Source organism: Hipposideros armiger, unplaced genomic scaffold (genome assembly GCF_001890085.2).
Source record: "Hipposideros armiger isolate ML-2016 unplaced genomic scaffold, ASM189008v1 scaffold_5, whole genome shotgun sequence".
In the NCBI taxonomy this organism is placed as follows: domain Eukaryota; kingdom Metazoa; phylum Chordata; class Mammalia; order Chiroptera; family Hipposideridae; genus Hipposideros; species Hipposideros armiger.
In genome coordinates, this window is record NW_017731355.1 from 8,365,956 (window position 1) to 8,379,807 (window position 13,852).

The following is a 13,852-nucleotide window of genomic DNA, read 5'->3' on the forward strand; positions in this document are numbered from 1 at the left end:
CTTAGCTGTAGAGGGCAGTGTCACTGGCCCTCATATGTGGGATCCGAACCGGGGTCCTCTGGCGTCCCAAGCCAGCTCTTAACCAATGCGCCACTTGGCCGGCCCTTTAAAGACTTTTTTATTGGGGAATTGGGATGGGAACAGCACTGGGGAATTGGGAAGGGGAACAGACAAGTTGCTGTCCTTTTGTTCTTCAGTCTATTTATGGAGGACATTGCTTCACTGGCCCAAGTTGGCACCATCATTGCACTCTTCCCAGGCGAGGCAGATCAGTCACCGACTTCTGGACGGCCGCTCACGCTGGCTCCTGGCTACACACGGTAGCTTATGGCAACCCACTGCAGCAGGGGCTGCAGCCTACGCTGTAGTTGGTGACTCTCCGGCAGCCCAGCTCCAGGTTGAGCTGTTGTTCAGCATCTTAGCTGTGGAGGACAGTGTCACTGGCCCTCATATGTGGGATCCGAACTGGGGCCGTCTGGCGTCCCAAGCCAGCTCTTAACCATCGCGCCACTTGGCCGGCCCTTAAGGGATATTTTCATCAAGAAACAACGATAGGCATACTGGTTTTTTAATATATCTGCATAATATCCTGTTGTACTAAAAGCCACTGAAATTTAATCTGAAATTTAATCAGATTTCTGTTGATGAATATTTAAGTTGTCTTCAGTTTGTTTTGTTTTACTCAGGGACCACCATCCTTGTTGATAATCTTCGGGTGTTTCCATGATTATATACTTGTGATAAATTCATAGAATTTGAATTGCTATTTCAAAGGGTAGGTGTATTTTTAAGACTTTTGATACTTATTCCTGTTTTGCCTGACAGAAGATTTGTATTATTTTACTCTTTTTGCCTAAGAATTGGTATCTGGGTTTTTTTCTTTAAGATTATATTCTTTAAGGCTGAGGAACTTTGGGCAAACTTAACTTTCAAAATCTGTTTATAGTTTAGACAAACATTTCAATTAAGCATTGTGGCAGTGTTCCAGTTAACAAGGTTTTGGTTTACAGTATTCAACTAAATACTGAACAGTTATAATAAAAATTATTTTGCTTTTAGTTTTTGACCTTTCTGTAAATTGTAAAACCCTCAAGTGCTTATTAAATTTCTTAAAGCTGCTCTGTGTCAGAGGTTTAAGTGTGGAGCATGTAATGACAGCAGTAGCCAGCCAGCAACAAACTCATCTCGTGGCCTGCACTTAGGCTCTTTCATCCGGACAGGAAAGATGGGTGGGTTGACCAGATGGTAAACGTTTTTATGTGGCATCAAACTTTTTATTTTAATGAACGTGATGAGAAATTAGTCCAGGTAAATAATGCCCAAATCTGAAACAACGATAATTAACTACATAAGCAATGGTATGTGCAAGGCTGTCACACTTTGAACTAATTGTTAGGAAATATGCTTAGTAATTTTCTCAGATACATTGAGTCCTTTTTTATGCTTTTATTATGAATAAGAGTACCAGATCGTACACAATTATAGCCTCTTACATACTCAAGTAGTCAAAGATCACCTTCCAATTACCACATTTGATAACCTTTTCTGTATCTCCTTAGCCTCTCAGGAGCAGTCAAACTGTTAACTATGCCATTCCTTCTTAAATTTCTCTCTTCCTCTGGCTTTTGCAGTTTGGTCCCCTTCAGATACTCCAGGTCCCCTCCAGATACTCACTCTAGAGTTACATCCTCAACCCTTTTTTCTTTTGCTATGTTCTTTGGGAATTTTTATCCATACCCATAACTTCTACCATCATTATACCAGCTGATGATTCCTAAATCTGAGCTTCTAATCTTAACTTTCCTTTTAAACTCACAGAACTCTGTCATTCTTTCCTGACAGACATAGGAACGTGCAGAGCCCATCACTGGTTTGTCATTCCACAAATTCATATTCCTGTCAGTCATTCTTCTAACATAGGCCTCACCAAGTCACTCATTTGATACAAAATCTCAGTATTCCTAGAAACTAGGAAATCTATGAAGTCCTTTTTCCATCTGGCCTGACAGTTACATTTGCCTCTTCCTGCCTAAGTCTGGCATATTTCTCTTTCATTGTTCCCAGATATTATATATGCCTTACCACCTCTCTGCCTTAGCCTCATGATGTTCCCAATATCTGGAATCCCTGCTCCAGCACTCATCTCATTCTGTCAAGATCTTATTCCTTATCCAAAGCCAGATCAAATATCACTTCTTAAAATCATTAATGAGCTCCCCAACCTTGTTTTTTAGCCTAATTTTGAGCCACGAGGTTTCCTTATTGTCATACATTAAATTTTTTATTGGATCATAGCAGTTTGTATACCTGTCTCCTCCTCTAAAGTATGAACTCTTTGAGGTCAGGGAAAGTATCTTGATTCTTTTTGATTCAATACCCAGCATCACATCTTGAACTTTGTAATTCTCAGTATATATTTGAATTGAGCAGCGGTGGTGAGATCTACTGGCTTCATAAGATCCATCAGTTTTAGGAAGGGCGTATAACTCATGTAGAAGACTAAAAATGGCAGTTACCACAAGAAGATAACATAGGGGAATTTGGAGAAGGAATCTAAGATTTAACTCATGAAAGGGGAAGGTGTGAGATAGGATTTTGATTGTGAAAGAGTGTGAAGAAAATGAGAATTGGCAGGGTAAAGTGGCTTTGAAAACTAAATGGGGAAAAGTAGATGGCAGGTTTTGATATTCGAGGATAATGAACCAGTACTATATTCAGAGGTGGTTGGCACCATAAAAAAAATAAAATTGTTCAGTGGGATTTCAGATGAGATCCAGTGAAATGCGACGCACATGAACAGTGCCTGGGTGCCAGTTTCAACTGTTCCTCCCGTTAGTCTTGGGACTCTAGCACGTCAGCCTCTCTTCATTGGTTTCCTCCTCTGTCAGCTGGGGACTGTTTATCTGATAGAGGATTTACTCTAGCTCATGGTTATATCCAAAGATGAAATAATAGATATGGAACTAAAACTGAAAAATGGTAGAAGTCTTTACTATTTTAAGTCATAGCTTGTTTTAATCCTAAATATATTAACATTGATGCTCTTTCCAATTCTTGTTAATAACACATTGTCTTTTACAAATGTATAAAAAGTGGCTATTCTCTTTTAATAAAGAATGCAAGTGTTGTTAGATTTCTTATTTTTAAATTTTAAACCCAAAAGAAGCAAGAGACTGTTTTTGCACATTTTTTGATTTTTTTAATTATGCTAAGAATCCATAATATTGAAACAAAGATTTTATTTTTATTTTAAGTAATCATAGATGTTAAAAGATTATATCTTTAAAGCTCAGCTTATATATATTTTCTTCAAAAATTTTATTTTAGAGGAAAAATGTAACAAGAATTTTGTTTCATATGTATGATGGCTAATCTGGTCCAGATTTTAGTATAAGAAATCATTAGAAGTGTTACATCCTTGTAGAATAGGGAGCTCCTTTAACTTAATTAATTATTATTATTATTTATTAAAGATTTTACTGGGGAATTGGGAGAGGGGAACAGCACTGGGGAATCGGGAAGGGGAACAGACAAGTTGCCGTTGTTTTGTTCTTCAGTCTAGTTGTGGAGGACGTTGCTTTACTGGCCCAAGTTGGCACCATCATTGCGCTCTTCCCAGGTGAGGCAGATCAGTCACCGGCTTCTGGACGGCCGCTCACAGCGGCTGCTGGCTACACACAGTAGCCCATGGCAACCCACTGCAGCAGGGGCTGCAGCCTACGCCATCGCTGGTGACTCACAGCAGCCCAGCTCCAGGTTGAGCTGTTGTTCAGCATCTTAGCTGTAGAGATGGCCCCCATGTGGGATCCGAACTGGGACCTGCTGCTCAGAGCTGGTGTTCCAAGCGAGCTATTAACCAACACGCCACTCGGCTGGCCCTAACTTAATTTATTTTCAAATTCTATTAGTAGTTTTATTTTGAAAATAACTAATTCATTATTAAGACAAAGTGGGCTTAAATAAAAAACTATTGAGATTTATAGTTATTAGTATAGCAATCTCACTTAAATGAAAATTTATATTTACAAACTAAAATTGCATGAGTGACTTGATTAGTTCCTGTTTTATGCATCATCATTCCCCATGTTGTTGTTGTTGTTTCACAGCCAGAAATCACTGTAGAAAATCTTCCCACTTATTTAAGGCTTCAGAAACCATTGCTTACTTTATTCAGTGATGGCAACATAAACCCTCAGTATAAAAAAGCAATATTGACACTGATAAAAGAGAAACACTTGGATTCACTTACCCCCTGCTGGTTAAATCTGTAAGTATATTTTTATCTTTTAATATGTAAAGGGTACAGTTATAATTATTACATTTTGATTAGGAAATGAAACTAACTACCTTTGGAGTTAATAATTTATAATGTATGTATCATTAGGATGTTGTTAGTAACTAAATTCCCTCACATGGTCTAAAATGACCTTGTTTTAGACTAAATTCTGTTCTACAATAGTATTTTTTCTGTGTGGTATTTTATTCAGCTTTATTGAGGTATAATTGACCAATAAAATTGTAAGATATTTAAAGTATACATTGTGAAAGGATCCCTCCATCTAGTTAGTTAACACTTCTATCACCTCACCTGTTTATACACCACACAAATCAATTTGGGGCGGGGGAGGTAAAAACACTGAAGTTCTACTGTCTTAGCAAATTTCAATTATACAATATAGTATTATCAACTCTAGTCACCATGTTATACATTAGATCTTTAGACCTTGTTCATCTTATGGCTGAAAGGTTGGGCCTTTTAACCAACTTCTTTCTATTTTCCCAACCCCCAGTCCCTGACAACCACTTTTCTACTATTTGTATGAGTTAGTTTTTTTTTTTTTTCAGATTTCACATATAGTTGATATTATGCAGTATTTGTCTTTCTCTGTCTGATTTATTTCACTTAGCATAATGCCTGTCCATGCATGTTGTAGCGAATGGCAGATTTCCTTCTTTCTTATGGTTGAATAATACTCCATTGTATAATATATATTATACAATGGGATACACACACGCATGTGCGTGCATACACACCTTATTTATTCATTCATAATGCTGCAATGAATATGGGAGTCCAGATATCTCTTTGATATCCTGTTATAATTTTTCTTGAACACATAGCCAGAAGTGTGATTGCTGGATCACTCTATTTTAATTTTTTGAGGAACCTTAATACTGTTTTCCATAGTGGCTGCACCAATTTACATTCCTATCAGCAGTGCACAAGGGTTCTCTTTTTTTCTACATCCTCGCCAATACTTGTTATCTTTTGTCTTTTTTTTTTTAAAGATTTTATTGGGGAATTGGGGGAGGGAACAGCGTTGGGGAATGTGGGAAGGGGAACAGACAAGTTGCTGTCCTTTTGTTCTTCAGTCTAGTTTGTGGAGGATGTCGCTTTTACTGATCCATGCTGGTACTATGATCATAGCGCTCTTCCCCGCTGAGGCAGATTGCTCACTAAAGTTTACAGCAGCCCACTGCAGCCCTGCTGCAGCCTACGCTGTTGACGGTGACTCACAGCAGCCCAGCTCCAAGTCGAGCCGTTGTCACCATCTTAGCTATAGAGGGCACAGCGTCACTGGCCCATGTGGGATCCAAACCAGCGGCTCTGCTGCTCAGAGCTTGTGCTCCCAAGCCAGCTCTTAACCAACAAGCCACTAGGCCAGCCCATCTTTTGTCTTTTTGATAATAGCCATTCTAGCAGGTTTGAGGTGATAGCCCATCGTGGTTTTGATTTGCGTTTCACTGATTATTAGTGATGTGTTGAGCATCTTTTCATGTACCTTTTGGCCATTTTTATGTCTTTGGAAAATGTTTATTCATTTCTTCTGCCCGTTATTAAATGGGGTTGTTTGCTTTTTGTTGAGTTTTATGAGTTCTTCAGTTATTTTGGATTTTAACCCTTTATCAGATATGATTTGCAAATATTTTTTCCTGTTCTGAAGGTTGACTTTTCATTTTGTTGGTTCTACTTGTTTATTTTTGCTTTTGTTGCCTTGCTTTTGGTGTCATACAGTAAATATTTTAAGTTATCACTTTTCCGATTTTAAAAAACATTTCTGATTGAGGTCCATTGAGAAAACTTTGGCAAATAGGAAAATAAACATTGTGATATTTTGACAATTTTCTTCAGTTTCTTTTATTGTATGTCTGTATTTTTGAAATGTACCCTAAAACATTACAGAAATTTTTCACTGCATTCACCAACAGTATTTCCTGGTATGTTTTCTAGATGTATGGCTTGTGTTAAGTCGCATAGTTCATATATATACATACTACCCATTCTTTAAATTCATCAGATGAAAGACATTTTATTTTTAACTCATTTGAAAAATTACAAGAATGGGGGTGGGGGGAAGAATGGGGCAGTGTATATTTTTGCTGTGAAGAGTTCACTAACAGTATAATCTGCTTGACATAGAAATTTCTCAGGTAATTATCCTTGTAGGGTCTCTCAGAGTAAAATAGTGTTTTCTGTCATGGGGACTGTGCTGTATTAGGAAAACTAGGTATCTTAAACTTATGGTTTCCTTGTGTGAATATAATTTCTTTGCTTTAACACAGTATTTTCAACTTGAAATTAATTCCTTCTCCTTTTTCCTGAGAAAGGCAATTTTATTTGAGAAGTATTTACTATAAATATATTATTTTATAGTCTGTAACCATTTAATTTTTGAACTGACATGTGATCAGATACTTGGCTAAACTTTGGAAGGAGCATATCATTTTAAGCTAAAATTGTCAAGCCTATTTTTCATTAAAACTCGCATTGGCTGCCTTTTCTTCTCCTAGGAGAAGAAGCACAGTGCCCCATGTTAAAAGAAACTTTTTAAGACTGATTACTAATAACATAGTTATAGACCTCATGGTTTTTAGGACATCTTTTCATAAAATACACTTACTGGCATAATAACTGTATTTAATGTTCTACAAACTATTGTTTACATTATTTTGTTATAGAAAGAAATATTAATTAACATGCTCAATCGCTTCCTTTCACAGAAAGAATACTCCTGTGGGCAGAAGAATCTTGCAGGCATATTTTGATGCTCTACCTCCCCTTCCTGTTCTTGTTGTGGTGAATCTGCATTCAGGTGGCCAAGTGTTTGCATTTCCTTCAGACCAGGCTGTAACTGAACAAAACCTTTTATTGTGGCTTGAGAAATTAGAAGCAGGACTAGAAAGTCCTATCAGTAAGTTTTCTGTTTTGTTGAATACACACCATTCTGTATTTGGTTTCATAGATTATCAAACTTGAATTACAGCCAATGAATGCTAGAATGAATTGAAGTGTAATGCTTATAAGTGTCTGAAATGTTAATGTGCTGATAGCATTGGCCATGGGACAGTCTCCTCCTACATGGTTGGTATTACTACTCACAGAAAATACGTACATTGTATTAAATTTAGTAATAGCTAGCATTTATTGAATGCTTACTATGTATCTAGTACAATGCTAAGTGATTCACGTGCATTATCTCATTTGTCACAAGAGTCATATGAAGTATTACCTGTAGGAGAGTTAAGTAACTAGTTACAAATCATATAATTAACCAGTAAATGAGGAATCTTGGATTCCAACCTGGATCTCTTTTATTCCAGAGCCAAAATTCTGAACCACAAGAAAATAGATCTTGGCTTAGAATTTATGGTGTTGGCTCATGACGTGCCATAGTTTCTACTTTGGTAAAACATATGTGAATTTATACTTGTAGTATAGATGCATGTGTTAATTTATATACAATTATAACAACAGGCCTGTTGCTGTGATTTAAATAAGTTAACATATAATTACCTAGATCATTAGTATATTGAGGAAATAGTGTGAAATTTGATGTAATGAAAAGTCTCCTAAAGTGCTGTCCAAGGATTTTGTTATTCGATAGCAGATAAACTATATTATAATAACATTTTGACACTGTTCCGTGATAGAATCCTAAAATAAGAGGTGTGTCTGTATATGCGAATATATATGTTTATATTTACACATATCGTTCTGGTATACAAACTCCAATTCAGTGTTATATTGTCTTTCAGCCAACATGCATAGTGTGAATTTAATCATTATGTATATTTGTTTATATTTAATCAGATACTTGAGTTTATTTTAAGTGTCAGTCATTGTAGTACACCTGTTCTTCCCAGGTGGTCTGCTTCATTTCTGTTAAGTTAGGCAGCTTAACTAAATTATGTTTAAGTAGTCTGTAGATGGTATTTTTATATTGAAATATAATTCACATACCATAAAATTCACCTTTTTAAAGCATACAATTCAGTGGTTGTTAGTATATTTACAATGCTGTGCAACCAATACTACTATTGAATTCTATATTTTTATCACCCCAGAAAGAAACCCCATACCCATTAGCATTCATGCCCCATTGTCCTCTCCTTCCACCCCTTGAAAACCATGCATTTACTTTGTCTTTATGGATTTGCCTAATCTGGATATTATAAATGCAATCATTTAGCATAGGTTTCAAAGGATCATTGAAATTTTTGTTATAGCATGAAAACAGCAATTCATTCCTTTTTATGAATGAATCATATTCCATTGTATGGCTATACCACATGTTGTTTTTCTGTTCATTGGTTCATGGGCATTTGGGTTGTCTCTGCTTTCTGGCTGTTGTGAATAACGCTGCTCTGATCATTGATGTATGTGCCTGTTTTATATCTGTCAAATGCACAGGTGCCTTATGCCTGTACCACACTGTCCTCAATACTGCAGCTTTGTAGTGGGTTTTAAATTGGGAAATTTGATTCCTTCAACTTTGTTCTTCATTTCTACGATTATTTTGGCCATTCTGGGTTGTTTTCGATATTTTTAAGTCTTAATTTTCTGAGATAATTTAGTTAAATTAAACTGCCTATTTTAAGTCGTAATCTGGAAAAAAGCCTTTCTGTGGTTATCACTTGTCTCTGACTTCTTCATTCTAGCCACATGGAGTAGGGTTTTTTTCAGTTGTAGCTCTTGAACTCTAAAGATAGCCTGTGTTCACTACTCCATTTGTATTGCTATTTTATAGAATCAAGTAAATGTCATTTTGCAGTTGCTGCAAAGGCCCTATGGACTGAGTAAGTCAAATAGGATTATATGTAGCTAGGGCCAGAGTACCTCTCAAATGGAATTGCTTTTAAAAAGGTGGTAAAATTCAAAAATACACAAACCTGAGCTTATGACCCGGCCTCCTTGATTAATATCTGTGTGGCTCTAGGCAAGTCTTTCTTTGTTTCCTCCTCTGCAACAGTAAAATGAGATTAGTAAGTTCCCACTCTGACTCCATCCATACTTAGTTAAAAAAATCAAAACCATGTATACAAAGGTACTTTGTAAAGTGTAAAATCTAAAGTGTTATCGTGATTCATGTAAAGATTCTTTCCTATAAGGAGCATCCTTGGGGACTTTGATTCCTCAACTCAAACCATTTCCAGGAGGAAAGAATCAGAATTATTCTTCTGAGTTTTCTGAAAGACTGGTATCTCTTCCGTTGCAATTTTGTTCATGAAATCCTTTGCCACCTCACTCTTTGAGGGATTTTCATTATTTCTTTGTGTCACTCCTCCTGTTCTTAAGTTATTCCTGCAGCCTCTGCAGCAGGGAAGAAGCAAACCAAGCAGTACTTATTTTCAGTGCTAGCAGGACCTGCTGTCACGCTCTTGGGGAGATGGATCTGAGGTGGGGGTCTTGCAGCTACCCTTGGAATAGCCTGAATCTGTCCCATGGTGCCACAGGTGTCTGCCTCACTTGCTGCACATCTTAATTTCTGTGAAATTGTGACCACCGGCTATTTTTATTTGAGATTTACACTTAACTTTGGTCAATTTCCCTGACCTATTCATGCCTTGATTTCCTCATCTATAAAATTGGGATAATAATTGTACTTACCTCATGGAGTTGTAAGGATTAAATGGATAATGCCTGGTATATAATAAAGGCTCAATAAATGTTAGCTATTATTATCATTACTAATTTGATAATAATGTTTTTATTACCCATATATGATTTGGGTACAGTTTTATTTGCAATTGAAAACAGTAAGACCTTGGTAGTGTTCCCTTAGCAAATAACTAGCAGAATTGTAATGTCCAGTTATAGGCATTTTGTGATCATCTTAGTCCACTAGGCTGCAGTGTCTACTTTTAAAAATACTGCTGGGCCAGCCGAGTGGCTCAGTTGGTTAAGAGCTCGCTCAAGAGTGTGAGCTCTGAGCGACAGCAGTTCGATTCCCGGCCCAAGCTGAGCTGCCAACAGGTGGCAGGATGACTCAGCTAAGAAAAAAAAAATACTGCTAAATATGTGCTATAGTTTAAGTTGAACTTCTCTTTAAAATACTTTAAATTAATAAATATACATCTGCATATTGCAAACTACAAATAGTTATTCTTACCTCCTACCTATTCATTATATTCAAGAAAATATTTTATCTGCTTGTCACTTTTGAATCTGCTAACCTGGAAACAGTAATTTGAAACATCAGTTACAGTGGTAGCCTAAATTTAATACCCTGCTGATGTCCCAGGTACTAGGATTTTGTATGATTGAGTCTGATTGAAGAAATTATATATCAGTGATATGTAAATACATATACTGTATATGTACTTATGCACATTTTTGTTTGTGCTTTAATCTACTCTAGGAAATTAGAATTTATATGAATTATCCTAAGCTTTTAAAGATATTTATTTGATCTGTAAGAGATGCTTAAGTTTGTATTTTATGAACATTTATTTTTTTCATGTAACATTCTTTCACTGGAATTTATTTTTAAAATGTTTATTTTGCAAATTTTCTTATATAGTTTTATTTCTCAAAATGGTATTTTAAATGGGCAACTGAATTCAAATTATTTTGTAAAATTTCCCTACTAAATAGAGAAAAGTTAGCTAATTTGTCACAAATTTATCACAAATGTTATATATTATTTCATATATATAATCATATATATGATTTCAAGCCTAAGTCAGTTTTCCTCTTCTAATGACCAATGTTTTAAAATAATGTTGATTCACTACCAGGAAACCCATCTAAGAAATTATTCAATGCCTGTCTGTTTATAGTTGACTCCATAGCAATTTTTAATTATTCCTATCATAGTTATTTTTATAAAATGGACTTATTTTCATAAAAGTGTGTGCAAAGGATGTTAATCAAAAGCTTTAAAAACAAAAAAACTCTTTAAAATGTAAGGAAATACCTATCTAAATAAATAAGAAATAAATATGTATGTGCCAAAACCTTTTGGAATGATTCATAAGAAACAGTTCCAATTCTTTGGGATAAAGACAGAGGTAGGGAGGCAAGGAAGGAGGATACTTTTTAACCTGTACCTGTGTGGTCATCTCATAAACATATTGCTATTTTCTAAAACCTCAACAAGGGTTAACTGGCAGGGAGATTATAGACATTTTGTTTTCTTCCTGTTAATACTAACCGTTATTTAGAATAGCTTGCAAATAATATAAAAAATGAAAATGGTTAGTAATGAGAAATGTATCAAGTTTCTTAGACAGTGTAGTAAAAAACAATCTAGTTTTGCTTAGATAAGTAAAACTGATAAAATCTTCACTTCTACAAATATATATTTCAAAATAAGACATTTTCTAGTATAATGTAGATGATGTTTTTTTAATCTGTTCATCTTTAACCTGTGATTGTACCTTTTTTCTAGCAATTTTACCTGCTCAGGAATGGAAACCTCCTCTTCCTGCTTACAATTTTCTGCGTATGATGGATGCTGCAGCATTTCAACATTCCAGTAGGAAAGGCCCTGAGTGTATGGAAGACACTGGTGTTCAGGAGAATGATCAAGAACAGCATGAAGATAAACCAGCAATCAGAAAAGAACCGACTGAAACATTGAGAATAAAGCACTGGAATAGAAGTAATGTATTTAAAGCAGAAAAATCATTTAGGCATGACAATAAAGAGTTATGATGCTCAAAAGTGAGCCGATTTCATAGGACTGTGGGACGCTTTCCAAAGTCTTTTTGGCTTATTTGATAGACTTAAGAATTTATTTCACTAGAAATAATACTAAATCATTTCAAGTTTCTAGACCAGTGCTGTTCAGTAGAAATATAATGTAAGCCATATGTGTCATTTAGAATTATCTAGTAGCCACATTAAAGGTAAAAACGAGCAGGCGAAATGAATTTTAATAATATATTTCATTGAGTAAGTATACCCAAAAATAGTTCAGTTAACAGAAAAATGAGATAGTTTACATTCTTTTTTTTTCATATCAAATCTTCAAAATCCAGGGCAGAGTGAGCACTTATCACACATCTCGTTTGGGAGCAGCTGCATTCAAGTGCTCAGTAGCAGCCTGTGGCCAGTAATGACTATTGTATTGGGCAGCTCAGCTCTAGACAAAAGCTGGCATAATTAATCTAACTCAGTTCTAGCCTGATATATTTTAAACTAAAATATAAATATAATTCTAGTTTAATCACAGTTGACTCCACAATGGAATCATGAACCTGACAGTTGTATTTGTTTTATTATAGTGATGATGTTAAAACCAGTGTTTCTTAACCAGGGAGCATTGTTGCCTCCTAGGGGACTTTTGGCAATGTCGAGAGACGTTTTTGATTAGGGATGCTGCTGGCATCTAGTGGCGAGAGAACCAGGGATGCTGCTTAAACATCCTACAATATATTGGACAGCCTCCCACAACAGAGCATTATGCTGCCCAAAAGTCCATCGTGCCAAGGTTAAGTAACCCTGTGTTAAACTAACCTGTGGCAGAGTGGGCTCCCTGAATTTTCTGGTTCTACTCAGTTACCATGATTGAAAAAATCTTGGATGTTAAAGATAAATATTAGGTGGTCTTATTCTGATTATTATCTGGACACAATCTTATGTTTTCTTATAAATTCTTTTTATAATAATTTTAAAAAGTAATGCAATAACCCTAAAAGGACTCAGATATATATTATATAGATCACTATATTATCACAATATAATATATATTGCATTATGTATATTATATATTCTATTATTTAGAGGTATATATATATATATAATAGACTATATGATGACTCTCTTATATATATAATTCTTATATACATATAAATATATGTATATGAGAAACTTAAAACCTCTTATTTATACAAGTTATATTGCTAAATTTAGATTGAACAGGAATTAAACATTCTGCCATTCTCCTCACGAAATGAGAGGCTCCCTCGTCTGAACCATGTGTGAAATCTACCCTTATAAGCTTTGGACAAATCATTTGGTCTCCCTAGGCCATTGGGCCTCATTTATTATAACAAAATGGTGGAATTAGCCAAAAACTTAAATTTTCATTCCAATAGCACTTACTTGTCAGGCTGACCTGTTTGTAGCAATTGTCTGTCTCATTTTTGCTGTGTGTGTTTTTTGAGACATTTGTTGAGAATATCCGACTTAGTATTCCACTATATTTCTCCTTATATCTACTTGGTATATCTTGTTCTTGAAATTTTCTCTCCATATGGTTTGCCTAGTACAAATGACATTTCATAACTGGAATTTTAAAAATCATAAACAGCTAGATTTCAATAAATTGGTGACATAAGTCATTTGCTACTCTCAGCACCCCCTCCTTGATTTTTTTCCTGTGGCATGTAATGTGTATTATTTGAGTTCATTCTCATTTGTTTTTATTTCTAACATCGAAGATGAGAGTGAACTCAAAATATGTTTGTAGTAATAAAACATTGTCAGCCTAACCATTAGAAATTGCTGATTAACTACAAGCACACAGAAACATGAAATTGATTAGTCATTGTACCATGCAGTTATTAATACATGTTCTTTTAACAATTTTAAAAGTATCTAGATTTCAGGTACTTCAAAAACTTT

The 13,852-nt window shown here is 35.3% G+C and overlaps 1 protein-coding gene across 7 annotated transcripts in view; it reads left to right on the forward strand.

The window, feature by feature from the left end:
• Window positions 1-13,852, forward strand: part of TXNDC16 (thioredoxin domain containing 16) — an 83,711-nt gene that overhangs the window by 67,259 nt on the left and 2,600 nt on the right. For 5 of the 7 annotated variants that reach the window (XR_002124378.1, XM_019645556.1, XM_019645543.1 and 2 more), the window contains 3 exons: window positions 4,107-4,267; window positions 7,003-7,193; window positions 11,673-11,885. Coding sequence is in view for 6 of the 7 variants with exons in the window: in XM_019645556.1 (XP_019501101.1) it covers window positions 4,107-4,267; window positions 7,003-7,193; window positions 11,673-11,885 (565 nt within the window). In the remaining variant the exon portion in view is untranslated. Of the gene's footprint in view, window positions 1-4,106; window positions 4,268-7,002; window positions 7,194-11,672; window positions 13,006-13,852 lie in introns of those variants that run through there. The other 2 variants (XM_019645582.1, XM_019645590.1) reach the window with 1 other exon arrangement.